Source organism: Prionailurus bengalensis, chromosome E1 (assembly GCF_016509475.1).
Source record: "Prionailurus bengalensis isolate Pbe53 chromosome E1, Fcat_Pben_1.1_paternal_pri, whole genome shotgun sequence".
Lineage (NCBI taxonomy): Eukaryota > Metazoa > Chordata > Mammalia > Carnivora > Felidae > Prionailurus > Prionailurus bengalensis.
Genome location: NC_057347.1, coordinates 36,929,009 through 36,948,425, shown reverse-complemented (window position 1 = coordinate 36,948,425; position 19,417 = coordinate 36,929,009). Strand labels below are relative to the sequence as shown.

Here is a 19,417-nt window from a genome sequence, read left to right as displayed (position 1 = left end):
CTTAAATCTCACCTCTGTGCCATGAGGCAAATTATCCACTCAGGTCCCTCAGATGTAAAAAGAAGGCTAACGGTATCTGCCTTGTTTGGGTGTTTTGAGACCCACACTGTTTCTGGGGTGGACAGAATAGTAGTAAACTCAGCATGTGGTCATTACTCTTCAGCACATGGCATTCAACCCTCACCTCCATCCAGGAGCCACCTGTCTAGGCAGAAGTCTCCTGTCTCAACACACCCCAGTCCTCCTCACAGAGATGCACACACCCATTCCAGCTACATTTACCCGCAAGTCTTTAGCCAAAGATTCTCTGCCTTCTGCTTTGCAGATAATATTGTTCCCTTTGTAGTGTCTCTTTCCCTGACTTCTTTCCGCAGAACAAAGCGCGGTGTAACACGCCATCTCCTCTGTCGATATTTACAATTTCTGCAAATTACAAATATGTAACTTTGTTCCCAGTCAGATCAGGAGCTGTGTCTTGCAATTCTTCTTAGAAGCTCCCACCACCCTCCAGCAAGGTGACCTGCTCAGAACAGACAGCAAATGCCTGTTGAAACAATTCTCTCCAAACGAAAGTGAATTTATTATTATTGTTATTATTATTATTTTGCATCAATCAGTATTGCTTTTCTTACCAAAGGGTCCACCTTGGGGAACGCCACTCATCTACTTAACAGAGGATAAAGTCCACATGTATCTCACAACGGCTCTCGTTTCTTTGGGTCCTCATCTACGATATTTTCCAGTTTTAGTATTTAGTATTTATAGATGTCAAAACCATTTTCTACTTTTACCCCTCCACCCCTACCCCACTGCCAAGTCTGGAGTCTATCACTTGCAAATCAGTCTCCGTCTCTTCTTTGCCTAGTACCTGGCTCATGGCAAACACTCAAACACTTGAATGAATGAATGAATATAATGCACGAATATTGTTTTGTTTTGTTTTTTAGTTTTTCTTTTCAACGTTTATTTATTTTTGGGACAGAGAGAGACAGAGCATGAACGGGGGAGGGGCAGAGAGATGGGGAGACACAGAATCGGAAACAGGCTCCAGGCTCTGAGCCATCAGCCCAGAGCCTGACGCGGGGCTCGAACTCACGGACCGCGAGATCGTGACCTGGCTGAAGTCGGACGCTTAACCGACTGCGCCACCCAGGCGCCCCGCACGAATATTGTTAAATGAAGGAGACCCTATCTAGAGGGAAAGGGAGGCCTGTAGGTTTGTGCCAACCCTGTTTTGGGTAAAAATTTCAACTTTGCCTACATCAGGTTCTGGAGTTAAAGAGGTATTTACTGGAAATTCAGAGGTAAGATTTCTCTCTCTCTCTCTAGTTTCTAAGGTAGATTTAGGGCAGAAAGTGTGAGCTTAGGCGGGTCTCTAGTTCATCCCCCGCCCGGTTGGCTCCTCCTTAGCGGATCTGGGCCTCCCAGCAAAGACATCCTCTGTTCCGCGAAGGTCCAGCCAACGGGGAGCCATCCATCACTGTCTTAACGCAAGCCAATCCGACCAGCTCTGCCTTCCTGCCAGCCAATGGCCAGAAAGCTGGGGGCGCGCGTAGAGGGAAATGGAGCCACCAGCTCTGGGTGGCGTAAAGGGACCCCGAAGGCCTGGCGGTACCATGTCCCTAGCCCGGTTTAGGTGCGGCGAGTGTTCCTCCTGCGAGCAGAGTCCTGGGGCCAGTGCTTCTGTGTGCGCCCTCTTGTCTGGACCCAAGCCAGACAGTCTCGGTTTCTGACTTGCCCCGGTGCCCATTCTGCAGGAGAAAGGGAGTGCCCTGAAGTCCCCTTCCCCTTATACACTCGAGAGACCCGCTGGGTCGCCCAAGAGGGCGAGGGGGAGGGGGAAGCAGAAAGACGGGGAGGGCCCCTGGGGATGAGAACAGACTGGAAGACCCGGCTTCCGCGGCCGCTCCCGCCGGGAACCGCCGGCCGCCCTTCCCGAAACCCGGTCCCCGGCAGACGGCGCCCCCGCCTGCCGGGTGCTGCGCGCTCCCCTCTGCGGCGGCCGGCTCCGGGCCGGGGCAGCGCTAATGAGGCGATCTGCGGGAAAGCGGGTGCGTGCGGGCGGGCAGAGCTCTAGGCAGACCGCCAGGCCCGCCGTTCTGGCGGCTCCACGGGGCTGCGGGCGCCAAGGGGCCCGGGGACGCAGCAGACTTTCCGTCTCGGCCCCCCGAGGGCCGGGCCAGCAGACTTGAGATCCCCGGGAAGGAGTAGCTCGCCCTCCCTGCCCACGCTGCCCGGCTTCCGCTGCCTTCTCGGCGCCGTCCTTTCCCCGCCGCGGGCGTGGGTCGGCTGCTTTGCTGCACCTCCCTTCCCCGTAGTCTTTAGTCAACAGCGGGCGAGGACACCTTTCCTGTCGTCTCTCTGCGTTACTATGCCCCCTCCGCTCATTCCTCTTAACCCAGTACAGTCCCTGTGTGGCCCTGCGTCAGGGGGCGCGGGAAAGCCACCTGTCTCCAGCAGTTCTCCTTCCCGAGCCGGGCTTTGCGGAAACTGCTGCAGTTTAACTTTCAGAGCCTCGGTGTTGCCCCTCCGTAAAATGGGGATAGCATCGCATAGTCCACAGGAATTCGGTGAGGCTGTTTGTGTGAAGGGTCAGGACTTCCCATTCCAGTCCCTGCATAACTGGAATTACAGGGCCTGGGCAGGCGCGACCGGGTTGCTAGGAAGCTAATTTGCCCCTCTCGACCTTGCGGTCGTTTAGAGGTAGTGGATGGAGCCGGGCACCGGATGAGGCCGCATATTTGCCAAAGTATTCGGGGAGAAGTTCTCATTTCCCGTCGCCACACTGGCCCCTGAACTCTACAGCATTTAACTGCATATTCTTTTTTCCCTTTCAGAGTTGCCTTTTTGCATTATTTACTGGAATGGGTTATGTAGACAGTGCCTACAACGTATTTGTTTATATAACTATATCTTTATCATTTTCTCTAATTACAGAAGAAGTCACGGCCATTATAAATATCCAATCTTAGGGTGTTTTATAATGTAGGACGTGGTAACCCGCAGAGACAGCTTCTATTAACATCCAAGCCTCGCTGCTCTCTTACGGTAGTGGCTGGCAGAAATTCGTGTGTCCGAGCTGGCACGGGACTCGCAGGGCGGGTCAAGCGTGCTGGTTGCTAGGGCAACGCCCTGTTGTCAGGGATAGGAGGCCCGGGGGGAACTTAGGAGCAGGGGGTTGGTCCCGCCCTGGAGGCGGAGTTAGTCAGGGGAGCAGGACCCGGAGGGAGAGCGTTTCCTGCCTTTCCCTCCAGGTGGCGCTGTAGGATCGCGGATGCGGTCCTGGGGCGGGGCTCCCTGCGGCGCCGCGTGCCGGCGAGGGGCGGGGCAGGGGCGGGGTCTCGGCGGGGCGTTTACCTGCCAGTTGCTCTTAAAAAGGTATCGAGGTCCCTGAGCTGTCCCGGGAGGGACCCTTAGGCACCGTAGAGGACACAGAGACGCAGAAAGGGTAGGCGTCAGAGAAAGGGAAAAACGGGCGGTTCTGGGACGAAGCGAAAGAAGGGGAGTCACGTCTCCTAGGAAGTCGCTCCACCTTCCCGTTTTCCTCTGGGATACTCCCCCCCCCCTCCCCCCCCGCCCCTTCTCTCCTCATCCTCCGGACCTGCAACGCTTCATTCACACGCTCTGGAACTCACTGGGTGCTCTGGACACACACGCATGGTGGGGGCTGGTTGATGCTTCCTCGCCGCCAGCCTCCAGGCCCAGCCGTGGTACGCTTGCAGGGCTCTAGTGCCGAAGATGTATGCTAGTAATAGGAATTACGCGGTACGGGTCAAGCCAAGAAAAACGGGCGTGTTGTTGCTCAGTTTGTCTAGAGGAAGCCTTACGCCCTTCCCTTTTGGAAGCTGGGAATGGAGAAAATGACGTAAAGAATCCCCAACAGGGTCACTATGTGTGTACCGTCTTTTGTATTGTTTTCCCCAAATGTGCGCCATATCACCCATTATTACTTAAAAAAAATTTTTTTTTAATGTTAATTTTTGAGAGAGAGACAGAGACCGAGCATGAGCAGGGGAGGGGCAGAGAGAAAGGGAGACACAGAATCCGAAGCTCCAGGCTCTGAGCTGTCAGCACAGAGCCCGACGCGGGCTTGAACTCACAGACTGTGAGATCATGAGCTGAGCTGAAATCAGACGCTCAACAGACTGAGCCACCCAGGTGCCCCAACCCATTATTTTTTACCGTGCCACACAATCATATTTGGCTCTTCTCATCACACACACGGGGCTCCGTGGTGTTAGTGTCACACCCCCTCAGGAAGGTAAATCGTCCCCTTTCCCTTGACCCACCCCCTTCCCGATCGCGACCACAGGGTTACTGCCGGGACAGCCTGGCACTGGGCATCCTGAAGATGAGCCACAGGGAGTGCAGGAGCCCTTATCAGAACTTATACACACTTCTCAGGCCAGGAGAGAAGGAGACCATTGACAGGAGACAAAGCAGGTTTATTTAGGGTTCTGGGGCCAAGGATGCCTAAGGTCTGAGTTAAGGCAGCTCAGCTGGTTCTCATGGCCCAAGGGGCAGGTCAGGGCAGTGAGAAGGGGTGAGTCACTTCTGAAGCCAAATCTTTGCGTCTCAGAGTCCCTGGCCGGAGACCTCAGGAGTCAGTTCTGGGAGAGCCTAGGGGGACAGAGGGGTCTCTCCTCTCCGGAGGTCTTTCAGCTTTTGCCAGGATTGGGGAAATGCCCTGGGGGCAGGGAGCCCTGAATGCACAGCCTTCATTTCAGTAATGACCATTTAATTTGTTCCTTGGCAGACTGAAGAACCTGGGGGATAGGGAATAAGGTTGAAAGAATTGAGAGGGGGACTATCAAGCGCCTTAACACTGCAGTGAGGGCCAGGTCTACGAGCCCACTTTTCCTAAGTGTCCCTGTGACCCTTCGTCACTAGGTGGCACCAGCTCATCTCCGCCAGGCTTAAGTGGGGCTAGGCCAGCAACAGAGCAGTCCAAACTGGCTGCAGCCAGCTCCCGGCCCAGGCCGGAGCCTGCCGGGCCCTCCACCGATCGTGCCTCTGCCGCCCTGGGTGTGGCTGCAGGCCCCGTCTACCCGCGGCACGCCACGCGAGCGCCCGCCCACAGTGCCACGTCTAGGCAGAGACTAGGCCCAGGCCAGACACTTCCTGTGCCCAGACACCTCAGCAAACCCCTAGCTCTGGTCTCAGCTGGCAGTGTATCCTCAACACCCCACCCCAACCCGCTGCTGATGTGGCACAGCTGGCAAAGCGGGCTGGCCCAGTGCTGTCCCGGGACACCTGCACTCAGATGCGGTCATTCTCACATCCTGCTGGGGAAAACTGCCTCGGTCCGGGACTTTGACAAATGCATTCGACTGTGCACACACAGTGGCAACACGGTGGGGACCCCAGGTATGTCCTTCAGTTCATCCCTCCAGCCATCAAGCCTCATTCCCCTCCACTGAAGTCCCTTCTTCCTGCACAGTCCCCCTTCTCTCTCGGAGACAGCCCGGCCCTGGGGTTCTCCTGTAGTCCCAGCCAGAAACTTAACCTTCCCCTCATCTCGCATTCACTACCTACAGCTCCCTTGGTTTTTTTACTCAAGAATTCCATTAACTTGCCAGGTCTTCATTCTTTCCCCTTTCAGAAAAAAATAGAGGAGCCGGGCTAAAGAGCTTTCCATGCATTTGCTTTTCTGATTCTCATAGTAACTCTAAGAGGAGCGTCCTGTGATTATGTGGGGGCCCCGAGAGGTTGGGTAACTGGCTGTGGGTCACCCAGCTTGCAGGGGGTAGGGCGGGACGTACGTACATCCTGGGATGACTGCCACCAGCGCCTGTGTTCTCAACTGCTCTGCTCATTGCTCTCCAACCTCTTTCTGGCCTGAGAAACTGCCATGTGGCTCCCTCTTCCCGGTAAGGTGCGAGGAGGCACCGGGACCTGGGAGGAGGGAGCCGCATGGCAGTTTGCTGGAGCGGCAAAGGCAGTAAAGGAAGGGGGCAGCACACCTGGGGCTCCACACGGGATGGCTTGGGTCCATCTCTGCCTTAGCTATCACAGCAGGAGGTAGTTAGTGCACGAGGGCAGGAAGTTCCATAAAAGCAGGATTAGTCTGGGCAGAGAGACCTGTGGGCAGACAGAATGGAGGTCAAGCAGTCGGCCTGACAAGCAGGAAGTTTGCACAGCTGTGGAACCAGTCGGGCCACAGATCCAGGAACCGGCGCCCGGCCGCACATGCATCCCAGATAGTACCATGCAGGAGACTGGCCGGGACAGGCTGTTCCACAACCAGGTCATTCAGGGGCAAGGTGGCAAGTGGCGAGTGGAGGTGGTTAGATCCTGTCACAGATTTGAGGGTCCCTTAACAACCCCAGCAGAAACCCTGAACAGCAAGGGGTGAGGTGGCAGGAAAACTCCTATTTGCTATCCCTTCTGGGTTTGGGGGCCCATAAGTCCCCAGAATGCTTCGGGGGACAAGTGACCCAGCCACCTCCAGCGTGGTTGCTCACGACCCTGGTTTTTCAGCCAACTACACCAAGCCAGATGAGGTGGGTTGCTAGTAAGGCATGCATCATTTATTAATGCCCAGCTCTGTGCCATCTTGGAGACTCTGGAAACCTCCAGTGACTCTCTCTGAGAGATGGCCTGTCACTGCCTCATCCCTTCCCTCCTGCACCCCTAACTTGTCAGCCTTGATAGTCCCACTGGGTCCCCCTGGGAGGCTTCCTCTGTCCCATTCCTGGCCAAGGCAGACAACGGGGGCCTACCTGGGCCACGCTCTGTTCAGTCAGGCTGCTGTCATCTGCCTGCGGGGAAGCAGTGTCAGAGAGTGGTCAGACCGGGAGAGGGCATTGGGTAAAGAAAGGGAGGTGAAGGAAGGGAAAGGGGGCTTCAGAGGAGGTGGTGGGGTGGTGCGGTGGTTAGGGGAGCCAGAACTGCACCTGTATCACCGGTGAGGGGAAGCCCCACGGCCTGCCACTTGGAAGCCAGGACCCCGGGGCCCGTCAATGGGTGTATGGGGAGCAAGGGCATGAAGGGAATAAAGATGGGAGAAAAGGTTTCATCCAGACATGAGAAGCCAAACTAGGCAGGGAGGGTCTATCTGTACCTCCACTCTCCAAACTCAAGGCCAAGGCAGCCATCTGGTGCCTTTTGGTGACTTTCTTTCTTTCCCCAGTCCATACTTGCCACTGGGGAGGATGGTGAGGTACTTGGGAATTCTAAAGGGGGGAGGGCAGGAGGAGATCGCTTATACTAACTGCCATCCCCCCCCCCCCCCGAAAACTAGTAGTTGCTTCTGCTGGAAGAGTCTGGGTTCCTAGCATCCCGCCTGCGCCAGGAGGATAGGGGGTGGCGAGGGTGGGAAGGGCAGCCTGGGGGAGATGGGAGTGAGGGGCATGCAGGAAAATTCTTACCCTAAAATTCACCTTCTGGATCACTTGCTGGGGGTCGCTCTCCAGAATCACACTACAAGAGAGAAACCAGGAGGAAAATCAATGCCATGACACTCCCCTCTGCCTCTTCCCCCTGCTAAGCCTCCTCCCTCTGACCCCCACCCCCCTTACTGCATCCTGCAGCAGCCCCCCTCCCGGGGGTCCTCTCCCCCTGGTATTCCTCAGCCAGAACTCTCCCTTACTGTGGACAGCCCTCAGCTTTTGTTCCTCTCCACATCAAACCTGGTCACACACTTGGTCGTCACTGGGCAAAAGCTTTGAAACGGGGTGAGGGCAGGCCGGTCTAGAATGGTCAGAGGGTCAAAAGCAGAGACGGAAAACCTTTGAGCTCTGAAAAGTTCTATTCGCATTCTGGGTGTAGGGAGGGATTCAGATGCGGTGAAGGAAGGGAGGCCCCTGGGGATCCCATTTTGTTTCACTCTTATTCTACGCCACAGGGTCATACTGTACACGAAAGTAGTGGAACAGATAAAATAAGAAATCTGCCTTCCGTTTCGATAGACCCAGGTTTCCAGGCTTTGCTCAGTTTTGCTCAGTCTTTCACGACACAGCGGGGGCACTATGAAGCTGTTGTGAGGATGCTTCAGGGTGCAGGTGCGAGGGCTGGTCGCTGTGGGTGGGGCAGAGGCAGTGGGATTGACCGAGTGCCCCTCTTTACTCAATGAGGCTCCTCCAATGCAGACGCCGAGTTTTTCTTTCATACCAGTCCCAGGGAAGTGAACAGATACTTCTCGAAGAGCTTCTTCCAGGCCCTATCACTGGGGCACCTGGCAGCCCCTCACCAGAGATCCTTTCACCCATAAGACAGAAACATCCCGGGGTGCCTGGGTGGCTCAGTCCGTTAAGGGTCCGACTTTGGCTCAGGTCATGATCTCGCCGTTAGGGAGTTTGAGCCCCACGTCGGGCTCTGTGCGGACAGCTCGGAGCCTAGAGTCTGCTTCGGATTCTGTGTTTCCCTCTCTCTGCCCCTCCCCAATTCATGCTCTGTCTCTCAAAAATAAATAAACATTAAAAAAAAAATACAGAAACATCCCAGCCAAGGTTCCAGTTCTGGCACTGTCTCAACTGACATTCCCTGATTTTCCTTGGAGGGAAACGGAGTTCCTCAGGGGGGCTCAGAGACCTGGAGGCATATAAAGCTTACATCCTCCCTTCCAAGGGCTCTTCGAAGGCCCTGCACTTCATTTCATATTTGTAATAGTGTGTGCATTTGTGTGTGTGTGGGGGGGGGTGGGCGCGCGCGTGCGTGTGGCTGTGTTCCTTAAAGAGGTTCCGCCAAACTGCATATACTTCCGGTCCCACGAAGCCTGCGTCTTATCCCACTCACTTTGGGGTTCTGGCAATTAGCACAAGGCCTCGCCTCAACAGGCAGTCGACAGAGAGGGAAGGAGGAGGGAAGGAGAAAGGAGTCCCGCCGTACCCCATCTCCCAGAGTGTGTGTGGTGGTAGTGTCGTGGAAAGAGCACAGTCTCTGGAACCATGCACATGGTGTTTGATCCTGGCCCTGCTGCTCCCTAGTCATGGGACCTTGGAAAGGTCCCTTGAATTTCTGAACCTCTGTTTCCTCATCTCTAAAATGGATGTTATGAAAGAGGCATGTTTTTAAGGTGATTGGTTTCTGTTATCCTTTGCCCCAGAGCCAGAATTTCCTTTTCTCCCTCAGTATCAACGCCCCACCCCATGGAAATTCACTAATCAACCCTTCTCGCAAGAGCTCCCGGCTTCCCACGAACATCCTAGCATAGCGGTAGCATAGCAGTTTATTGAACGAGAGCCCAGAGCCGTGAACTTCACCTGCCTCGCCTCATTGAATCCCCACTGCCTATGAGGAAGGTAGTCAGTCCCCTATCCCCATCGGAAAGACGAGGAAAGGAAGGCTGAGGCAGAATGAGCAGTGGCCCAGGTCACGCATCTAGCTGAGGTTGGAATGGAGCTCTAAGAGCGGGAGGTATGCAGGCAGTAGGGGGAGATCTTCCAGAGAGGGGCAGGGGCCTGTGCTGCCCCTTTTTTTCTGGGCACTGGAGATCAAACCATTCCCCAAACCCTGCCTTTCAACAGTCTGCCAGAGTGTTCAGCATCAGATGACTTTCTTGTTTGCTTGACTTTGGCTAACATTGAAATCAACCTCCATCCTTGTGAGTGGGGTGGGGGGATGGGAGCACGGGGAATACGCCGGGGTGGGGGGCAGGGAGGGAAGAGTTGGCCAGAGAGCCAACAGTGTGCTTGGTACAATCTAGTGCTGTTGACCCTCAAAGGCACCTCCTGCTGTGAGTGTCCCTGAGCAGCCCCTCTTCTCTCCGGCCCTGGTCCTCACCCGCCATCCACAATCTCGTCCAGCACCAGGAAGGCTCCGTCCATGTTCTCCAGCAACCAGCGCTTCTCCACGTTCTTCCTGAAGGCAGACAAAGCTCCTGGCTGTGAGGAGCTGCGTTTCTGCCTAGATGAGGCAGACTCTCTCTCCTTCCACCCATCCCCCACCCCACCCCCGACAAGCACTGGGGAGGAGAACACCAAGGGCAGTGAGGGAGCGCCTAGGCAAGGGATTCCTGAGCAGAGGGCAGGTCTGCTTCCTTAGGCCCTCCTCTGCCCGACCTCCCACACGTGGGGCATTGACATTACACCCCCCGAGTGACCCCTAATGCATTTCATGGCTAGGTTAGATGTCACAGCCACACTATACTTGATTGTCTCGACTGTGGACATTTAGGGTTGGATTATCCTGGTTTGATTTACCCAAGCCACGTTCACTGGCATAGATACCAGGTAACTGAATGGGGAGGCAGTGGAAACCACCCTGGACTTCAAGGAACAAAAACAAAACAAAACGGAATTTGGGTGTCTGTTCTGATGTAAACAGATTGCAACCTCAGGCAAATCACCCAGCTTCTCTGGACCTCATTTTCTGGCCAAACCCTCCGGTGGCTCTGCTCTAGGTGATACCGCAGTGGTCCCGGGAAGGGCAGGGGCCTCGAGGCGGATGCTCTGGCTCCAGTCTTAGTCTTTTGGGGACTTCAGGAGGAAAGCAGAGGAAGGGCCCTGCCTCTGTGATCTCTCAAGGCCTAGGGGATGAGGGCCTTGGAGGGCAGAGGACCTCACTCACCTTAACACGTGGTTCAGGGACTCAAACAGGCAGGTGAGGACAGACATGAGCATCAGCTGAGGATGGGTGGAGACGGGAGGAGGAAAACACGAGAGCTTGAGGTCAAGAAGGCCAAACGGAGAATCCAGAGCCTACCTGTGTGGGCAGCTGTCCCTTTCCAGAGAGGACAGGGCTGGAGACTGAGTGCAGCTGGACCTCAGGCGTGCGTGCCTCCCTGGCATGGGCTGAGAAGCACTGGAGTGCCCCACTGTGGGACACTGAGTGTACCCTTCCCCAGTGTTATTTTAAGGAAGAAGCAAAGACTCCCTGCAGAGGACTTCATTTCTGGTTCCCAAGGATACTAAGAGGCACCGTGGATATGTACCATCCCAGAAGGAGCCACTTCTGGCTGCTCCCCATCCCCCAGAGCCTAGAAGGAAGGGTACCAATGAGGAGCCTTCAGAACCCAGCTTCTACCCCGGAGCCCGAGCCGTAGACAGACCCTCCCCATCACCCCAACCTCCTGAATTCACCTCATTCTCGTGGGAGGAGCCCACCACATACAGGAAGAGGTCAATGTTGCTCTTGTAGACGATGGTCATGCCCCCGAAAAATGCAATGTCACCTAGAAGTGGAGGGGGCTTTCAGGTCTGGCCACCTCTGCCGGGTCCCTCCTCCTGATCTCCAGCTCTGCCTGTCTCCCCCTTTTTCTTCCTCTTTCCAAGGAACCCTTGACAAGACTAGCCCAAGGGACACTACCACCGGGCTGCTGTGTGTCCTTTCCTCCAGGCTCTACTCTATTTCTAGAGATCACCTCATTCTGAGGAGTCAACAAACCCAGTGCAGGGTTGACTTCTGCCCCCCGCCCCCCACCCCCACTATGTGCAATGCCTTGTGGGGACATACAATGCCACTGGCCTCTTCTGCCGAGAGAGAGGTCTTGCCGTGTTGGGGGGTGGGGTGGGGGGTAGAGTGGGATCGGGAGTGAAGGTTCCCTACAGGAAGGGAGAGAATAACAGCTGGGAAGGAGAGGAAAAAGAACCTCTGAGAAAAAAGGGGGTGGCCTGTGGGTACGTATGGCTGGTAGGGACAGATGTGTCCAGATGGAGAGGACGGTGAAGTGCATCTGAGAGTTTTGAGCGAGGAAGAGGCAGACACTTACTGTCAGTTCGGCTGGTCTTGCTGAAGACATTTTTCTCAAAGGCCATCTGCTCCTTCAAGGAGGGGAATGTATCATCATAATACTATGAGAAAGGGAAGGAGAAGGGGTGACAGGTTTCCACAGAGCCTGGATCCCCCCTGGACGGGCGGCAGAGGATGTAGGTGCTGGCCAGCCAGAGCCCCATCTCCTCTGTTTGTTGCCCTTTAGGCCGTATGCTCGCTGTTTCCCCATAGACACAAATTTTAAGCAAAGAACGTCATAAGAAGTAGAGGAATTTTAAGCCCTGCCTTTCGGAGCCCTCTCCTGATTTCCTGGCGGCTTTTGGCCATTTGGCAGATGTGCTGTGCGCTAAGGACTGGGGTGGCCACTAGGTCCCACCGTTTCTACAGGAAGCGGAGTCTGCAGGAAAGATGGCAGAGCCAGGGGGCCCTTGCGACAACCATCACCGTCACGACAGCTACTTTATTATCCCCGTTTTGTTGATGGGGAAGTTGAGGCATGAAGAAATCAGATGATCTCCCCCAACATCTCCTAGTTGTAAGGGGCAGAGCCAAGCAGGGTCTGACTGTAGACAGGGTTATGGGGAAGGCTAAGTATTTAAGGGAACGTTCCCAGCACCCACCGGCTAACTAAATCAATGCTTTCGTGTTTGGCTTTGGTGAGCCCGTTTCTCTGACTCAGTTTCTTAATCTGAACAGGGATGGGTCCCGCTGGGAGGAGGCCCTAGAGCCTAGGCATTGCTGATCCACGTCTGATCATCTGCTGGAGCACAGTGTGGTCGGCTGAGCTTTCAGCATTCTGGACGTGGATTTTGCCACTTGGTAGTCCCCTCTGCAGGCATCTTAGTTGCCTCCCTGCTGGCCACTGCTGTGGCGAGCAAGTTCATTTGAATACCAGGAAGACAAAAAGTTTCAGTCCCAAACAAACAAACAAACAAACAAACAAACAAACCTAGAAGGCATTTCGTAGCTAGTTTAGGTGCCATAGCCCTGCTGTAGCTGATTGTGTTGACGACAGACATTAATTTTCTGGATTATCCTAGTTCGGTTCCCCCAGGCCACGGAGGACAGATACCGGACAACAGGATGGTTGGTGTAGTGAAAAGCACCCTCCCGAGCTTCAGGTCGGAATACCTGAGTTCAGATCTGTGTTCTGATAGTGGTACTTGTGACCTCAGGCAACTCATTTAGCTCTCTAGACCACATTGTCTTCATTTATGAAACGAAAAAGTTGGATCGTCTGGTCTCTAAGATCTCTAAGCTATGTTCTCAGACTTCTCCGACTAAATCCTCAGTGTTCACCAAATTGTAGGAGAAAAGTAGAGGTTGCCTCTTTAGAGTTGGGGACTAAGACTCCTCGGCTCCAAGCTCAACACTCCACTGACCTCTCAGGAGGTCCCTTCCATGCCCAAGGTCCAGCTGGCCAGTGGAAAGAACGGTAAGAAGACATTTCAGGGAATGTGAGCGGAAAGAGGGGACTTCAGGGGCCAGCAGTCTGTCTGACAAGGCAGGAGGATGCACAGAATGATCTTTGGAGGGGGTCTAAGCCCGGCTGCTCTGAATCACAGAGCCCACAGTGGGGTCCTCCTGAGAGGGGAGTCAGCTGGGATGGGGACTTCTGTTTTGGGGGCTGGAGCACCGTGTGTTCAGGGGCCTTCTGGTGAGGGTGGGAGGTTACCTTGGCTAGGAGGCGGTGTCCGTCATTATCTAGGATGAAAACAGCCTTGACGGTGTAGAGGGAAGGTTCCTGCAACTGACACCAGGGGAGAGCTCCGTTGGCTCCTGACTCAAGGCAGACACCCTGCCATTGGCTCTATGGCATCTGCTGGCCCCAGGGGTCCATCCTCAGGCTCCAGCGACCCCAAAGGTCCACAGCTGGTTCTGGCCCAACCCTGTGCTACACGGGCCAACTCCAGCGCCTGCTCCACTCCCAGGCAGATGTTCCACTGCAGGCCCCGGGTGGGCGCTGTGCCCATTGGGTGCAGAAGGTCCGTCCGGGCCCAAGTTCTGTCATGCACTGACTGCTCCAGAGCCCGAGTCGGAGTGTATCACAGAACCTGGGCCGGGGGGACAGCGGCGCCGAGCCTCCTCCTTCCAGCGAACCCCGGGCCGAGGCTGGACCCGCGCTCTCAGCGCGCCCCCAGCCCCCTGGCCCGGGGAGGGGGGCTCCAGAAGCACGCACGTCAGCCGACGGCCCGTGGGACCTGGAGTCCCGGGCCACCCCGCCACTCCTCACCCCTCCCGGCGGAACCTCGGGCCACCCCCACCCCCAAGCCGTGCCCATCACCTCTCCGAACTGATCCAGAACTTCACCCCACGCGCGCTCAAGCCGGGCCTCCTCGCGGGTCCGCGCCCGTAGAACTTTTTATCCCCTGCCCTGGCCCGGGACCCCTCCCCGGGCGGGGGCCCCAAGTTCCCGGGCGCGGGGGCGCGGGCCGTGAGTTGGCGGACCCCCCCCCCCCCCCAGCCCAGCTCCCGCCGCCCGGGACCCCGGCGCCCGCCCGCTCCGTACCCGCAGCCCCGCCGGCTCCCCGGCTCTGGCTGGCGGCGCCGGGCCCCCGGCCTGGGCCGCCGCGGCCCCCTCCCCCGGGTGCGGACGTGGCCAGGCCTCCGGCCGCTGCATTCCGCTCGCCGCCTCGCGCTGACAGCGCCGCCCGCCGCCCCGCCTCCGCCCGCCCGGCCCGCCCTGCCCGCCGGGCCGCCCCCCGGAGGCCGCCGCCTGCGCCGTCCCCGCGGCCCGCAGGCCTGGCGCCCCCCCCCTGTGCCCCGCTGTGCGTGTCTTTTCCTGTTCCCGGTGGTCCTTTCCTGCCTCCTGCCCGCCCCGCTCTGCCTTCCCGCCCACTCCGCGCTGCGCCCCGCAGCCCAGCTCCCTTCACCCCACTCCTGCCCTCTCTTCTCCTCCGCTCCTCGCTCCTCTGGGTTCGGCCAAGTCCAGAGCTCTCCGAAGCGTCAGGCTGCCCCGGGACCAGCCCTGCTTTCCCCTCCTGCCTCCCCGCTGGCCCGTGAGTTGGGTTTGCGCGGGTGTGCGCAGGCTGTCCTGGGGCCAAAGCCCAGTTTTGTCTCTTGACCCCTGGTAGATAACTCGGGGACAAGTATCTCGAATCATCCTTCGGGTCTCAGGGGAAGGTTCTAGGAGTGAAAGCAGACAAGAACAGTTCTGGGGAGACCCTTTTATGCAAAATACTTTCTCCCCCTCCTCAGGAAGGGAGCCGAGGTCCCTTCCTACCCCCCCCCTCCCCCCCCCCCCCCGCCGCCGAATCTCTCAAGACACAGGACAGTTTGTGGCAGGACAGATGCCTCGCAGCACGAGTGCTTCACCAGGCATCAGGCGTTGCCATGCTTTGGTTTCTTTGGTCTAAATATACCGGAGTTCAAACGTTCACTTCAGGATACTTAAGGCCAGTGGGAAATTCACACTCCAGAGGTACAAAGTGAGTGGTACTTACCCGTTTACCCCTAACAACACCATGCAGGTATTTTGCATTTAAACACTGTCACAGGCGTCACCAAATGTAACTCACACGTGTGAGGGAGGTACCGTCACCCACATTTTAAGGGGTGGGGAGAGTCAGGTTTTGTGTGACCTTATCAGGATGGTGCAGCTAATAAAGACTTCAGTTGACTGGGGATCGGAACCAGGTTTCAGGCTCAACATTGGTTGTCCCTTCTTCTCAAGGCCTCTTACCCTGTGTGCTGCACTCACTCATCCAGATGCCTGTCAAGGGGACTCTTCCTCTGCTGAGAAAGATCTTCTCACTATTCAAGTGTCACCTTCATCACCAAAGGGAACCTAACCCATGGAATCGAACTTGGTAGGTCTCTCCTGTCACATTCTCTGTCTCAGCACTCTATTTATTTAATTTATTATTACTCTTTATTTATTTAATTTTTTTAAGATTGTATTTATGTATTGTAAGTTGATTTACTTTGAAAGAGAGAGAGCTGGGGAGGGGAAGAAAGAAAGGGGAGAGAGAGAGAGAGAATCCCAAGCAGGCTCTGCACTGCCAACACAGAGCCTGATGCAGGGCTTGAACTCATGAACTGTGAGATCATGCTCTGAGCTGAAATCTAGAGTCAGACACTTAACCAACTGAGCCACCCAGGTGCCGCTTATTATTATTATTTTTTGAGAGAGCAGGAGGGCACAAGTGAGCGAGGGGCAGAGAGAGAGAGAGAGAGAGACTCTGGGATCACCCAAAGTGGGGCTTGTTTTCACGGAAAGCAGGGCTTTGCTCACTTGAAGTGAGGCTCCTGCTCACCCTAAACATGACTTGAGCTCACCCAATGCAAGGCTCGAACTCACAAACCACTCATGACCTGAGCTGAAATCAGATGCTTAACCGACTGAGCCACCCAGTTGCCGCTATTTTTTTAAAATTTTCAAACCAAATTCGTCTTTTTCTTTCTTTTTTTTTCTTTTTAAGTTTATTTATTCTTTTTTTGGGGGGAGGAACACAGAGAGAGAGAGAGAGAGAGAGAGAGAGAGAGAGAGAGAGAGAGAGTCCCAAGCAGGCTCTGCATTATCAGAGAGGAGCCCAACAAAGGACTCAGACTCACCAACCTGTGAGATCATGATCTGGGCAGAAAACAAGAGCTGGCTGCTTAACTGACTGAGTCACCCAGGTGCCCCGAGTTATTATTATTCTTTAAATAGGCTCCATGCCCAACGTGGGGCTCGAACTCACGGCCCTGAGATCAAGAGTTGGATGCTGTACCGACTTGAGCCAGCCAGGGGTGCCTCCCTAGTGATTTCTTACATTGTACCTTTCTCAATCTCTGAATATCGTCTTTATGAATTTACTTACGTACAAATGTGTATGGTCCTTCTCCCCAACAGGCTTTGAGTCCTAGGAGAACAGAGATAATGTGTCTGTCTGGTTCACTGTGGAATCCCTGGGGCTCTGGACAGGGCCTCCCATGTGACAGGTACTTAATAAGCATTTGTTGGGGTGCCTGGGTGGCTCGGTTGGTTGAGGGTCTGACTCTTGATTTCAGCTCCTGTCATGATCCTAGGGTCATGGGATAAAGCCCTCTGTCAGGCTCTGCACTCTGCTTGGAGCCTGCCTGAGATTCTCTCTTTCTCCCTCTGCCCCTCTCCTCCTGCTCCTTCCTACTCTGTCTTTATAAAGTTAAAAAAAAATTTTTTTTAAAGCATTTGTTAAGTCAATGAGTAAATGAATTCAGGATGAGGAGGATAGTACATAGTCACAGACTGCCTATTTTATTTTATTTGTATTTTTTTTTAATGTTTATTTTTGAGAGAGAGAGAGACAGAGTTCAAGCAGGGGAGGGGCAGAGAAAGAGGCAGACACAGAATGGAAGCAGGCTCCATGCTCCGAGCTGTCAGCACAGAGCCTGACTCGGGGCTAGAACTCACAGGCTGCAAGATCATTACCTGAGCTGAAATTGGACCCTCCACCCATGGAGCCAGGCAACCGCCCCCCCCACCGACTACGTATTTTAAACAAATAATAATAAAAACATGCTTATCAGTGAAACCAGATTTTACGTGCTGTAAAAATGTTTATTGAGTGCTTACTGTGTACAGGTACTTTCCCAGTCATTGGGATGCAACAGTGGACAAAGCAAACAAAATCTTTGCTTTCGTGGAGCTGATATTCAAGAGTTTGTGTGTGTGTGCGTGCATTTCTGTGGGAAACAGAGGACACAGATAAATGAGGTATTACGTGAGTTGGTGATGACTGCTAGGAAGAAAAATAAAGCAGGAATGGGGAGCAGGAATGTGAAGGGGTGGGGAGTGAGGGCAGAATGCCACTTTCTTTTTTTTTTTTTTAATTTTTTTTTAACGTTTATTTATTTTTGGGACAGAGAGAGACAGAGCATGAACGGGGGAGGGGCAGAGAGAGAAGGAGACACAGAATCGGAAGCAGGCTCCAGGCTCCGAGCCATCAGCCCAGAGCCTGACGCGGGGTTCGAACTCCCGGACCGCGAGATCGTGACCTGGCTGAAGTCGGACGCTTAACCGACTGCGCCACCCAGGCGCCCCAGAATGCCACTTTCATTAGGGTCATTTGAGAAGGCCTTCAAGAAGGTGACATTTGAACAAAGAACTGAAAGAAGTGAGAGAGAGCGAGCCACGCAAGCACCTGAGGAAAACATCTGCCGAACCTCTTTCTGTGATGATTTAGAAGACACATCTGAATCTTCCTTGCAGGCTATCAGAGTTATAATAGTGAACATGAATCAACACTATTTGGTGCAATGGGGGGAAAGACGCAGTCTTTTATTTGTTTGGATTCCAGATCATCAGAAGTTATGTCAACGGTCATGCTGGCTCGGTATGTAATAAAAAAAAAAAAAAAATACTGATTTGATTATTTCAATGCCTTAATGTTTTTGGCAGCTAGTTCATTTTTAGCTCATATTTACAAGGACAGCATTGAAAAGCCTCCAGGGGGCATTTCCTAGCCTCTGTGTGGCATATGGTCCCCACAGTGGGAGAGGGTCAGCTTGCAGAAGAGGGAGGGAAGGAGGCCAAGGAAGTCAGGGGACTTAGGGAGCCTGTGTGGCTCCAAGGGGGAATGGGGGTGGGGGTAGTAGGGGTGGAGGTGGGAGAGCTGGTTACAGGACGGTCGACTAGAAGGCACTAGAGAGGGGCACAGGGGCTGGGATGAAAGAGAAGGCCCTGGAAGGAAGCTCAGGAACCACAAAATCCTCCTCGCTGCCGCCTCTTCCACCTTGGTTGTTGTTAATCCTTATAATCACCAGGATCTCTTTACATGTTTACGTGCTGTGGTGAAAAAGTGAGTTCAGAGGCCTCAAGTTGAACTTTTCCGGGAAGAGATTCTCCTCCCCGGTGATGGTTCTTTCTCTAAAGTCTCTCAGCAGAGACCTCAGGATTCCTTTCTGTCCTCCGGGCCCCCAGGGTGCCCCTTTAACGTGATTCTATGTAAAGAATACCAGCTCAGTGAGCCCAGTGGCAGGTCAGTGTCCTACAGAGCATTGTCCCAAGAGGACTTCACAGCATAAGCCTGGCAGCACCTAAGAAGCCTGCAAATGTAGCGGATGGGAAGCAGCTGGAGAGCCTCCCTGGAATGAGGAAGCCAAAGCTGTGTTCAAAAAGAATGCAGCCTCCTGTTTCCCTGCTCTTTGCTCCCTTAAGGGTGGGTGCCTTTGGAGATTGGGTGGGGGGGGGGGAAGGGGATGGACGGTGAGGGGCTGGGCACAGCTCTAACCAGCTAAAGTCGGAATGGATTCAAATGGGCTCCCCTCTGGGCCTTAGTATATCTTGGAGGTGAGGCCATTTTGTTTCCTCTGACTCACTCTCCTGCTGCCACATTTCTGTGCTGTCCTAGGATTTGGGCATCTGTTCTTGTGTGACAAGAAGAAATAGCTCCCTTGGGTAACAGCCTCTCTCTCTCTCTCTCTCTCTCTCTCTCTCTCTCTCTCTCTCTCTTTTTCTTGCTATAATGTCAAGAGGGGGAGGTGTGTGTGGAAGGCGAGGTGTGGATGTGTGAGCTTGTGGCATCTTCCAGAGAGAAAATGAAAGCTTCCATGCTCTGTCTGCAGGATGAATTTCCAGTTGACCATCCTAAGGACAGTTCACGTTTCTTCAAGGCGTTTGGCCTTCTGTGGGATAATAAGGTTGGAGAGTGGGTGGAGAGTTGGGCAAGAAAGGAGCCTCATGCTCAGCGTTACCCAGTCACAGGTGGCTTTGTTCTTTATTAAAAAAAAAAAACTTTTTTTGAGAGAGAACGAGCGAGGGGTGGGGGGAGGGGGAGTGGGGGGGGTAGGGACAGAGGCTCTT

General features: G+C 54.6%; 1 protein-coding gene and 1 long non-coding RNA gene across 7 annotated transcripts; one reads left to right on the top strand and one right to left on the bottom strand.

Annotated features, from left to right (window-relative positions):
- Window positions 1-4,424: 4,424 nt before the first annotated feature.
- COPZ2 (COPI coat complex subunit zeta 2) lies at window positions 4,425-14,308 on the bottom strand. Of its 6 annotated transcripts, XM_043584196.1 has the most exons (11): window positions 14,162-14,299; window positions 13,328-13,402; window positions 11,651-11,732; window positions 11,022-11,113; window positions 10,510-10,565; window positions 10,275-10,418; window positions 9,724-9,801; window positions 7,371-7,422; window positions 6,723-6,761; window positions 5,964-6,081; window positions 4,425-4,766 (listed from the first exon to the last, which is right to left on the bottom strand). In XM_043584196.1, the coding sequence occupies exons 1-10, from the start codon at window positions 14,270-14,272 to the stop codon at window positions 6,010-6,012; spliced, it is 801 nt and encodes a 266-aa protein (XP_043440131.1). In that variant the 5' UTR covers window positions 14,273-14,299; the 3' UTR covers window positions 4,425-4,766; window positions 5,964-6,009. The 6 variants fall into 6 exon arrangements, with proteins under 6 accessions (XP_043440131.1, XP_043440132.1, XP_043440134.1 ...); XM_043584197.1 differs by lacking the exon at window positions 5,964-6,081 and having other exon boundaries at window positions 14,162-14,297; XM_043584199.1 differs by lacking the exon at window positions 10,275-10,418 and having other exon boundaries at window positions 14,162-14,294.
- A 14-nt stretch (window positions 14,309-14,322) lies between these two features.
- Window positions 14,323-16,575, top strand: LOC122485431. The gene is made up of 3 exons (XR_006297859.1): window positions 14,323-15,080; window positions 15,361-15,461; window positions 16,487-16,575. It is a non-coding gene; the product is annotated as an uncharacterized LOC122485431 (long non-coding RNA).
- Window positions 16,576-19,417: the final 2,842 nt, after the last annotated feature.

Excerpts from the sequence above, each read along its gene's own strand:
- COPZ2 (XM_043584196.1), bottom strand. The coding sequence starts at position 14,272 with ATGCAGCGGCCGGAGGCCTGGCCACGTCCGCACCCGGGGGAGGGGGCC. Across the intron at positions 11,733-13,327 it reads GACACCGCCTCCTAGCCAAG|TATTATGATGATACATTCCC; the intron begins GTAACCTCCCAC and ends CCTTTCTCATAG. Across the intron at positions 9,802-10,274 it reads AGCTGGGTGATTTGCCTGAG|GAAGAACGTGGAGAAGCGCT; the intron begins GTTGCAATCTGT and ends GTCTGCCTTCAG.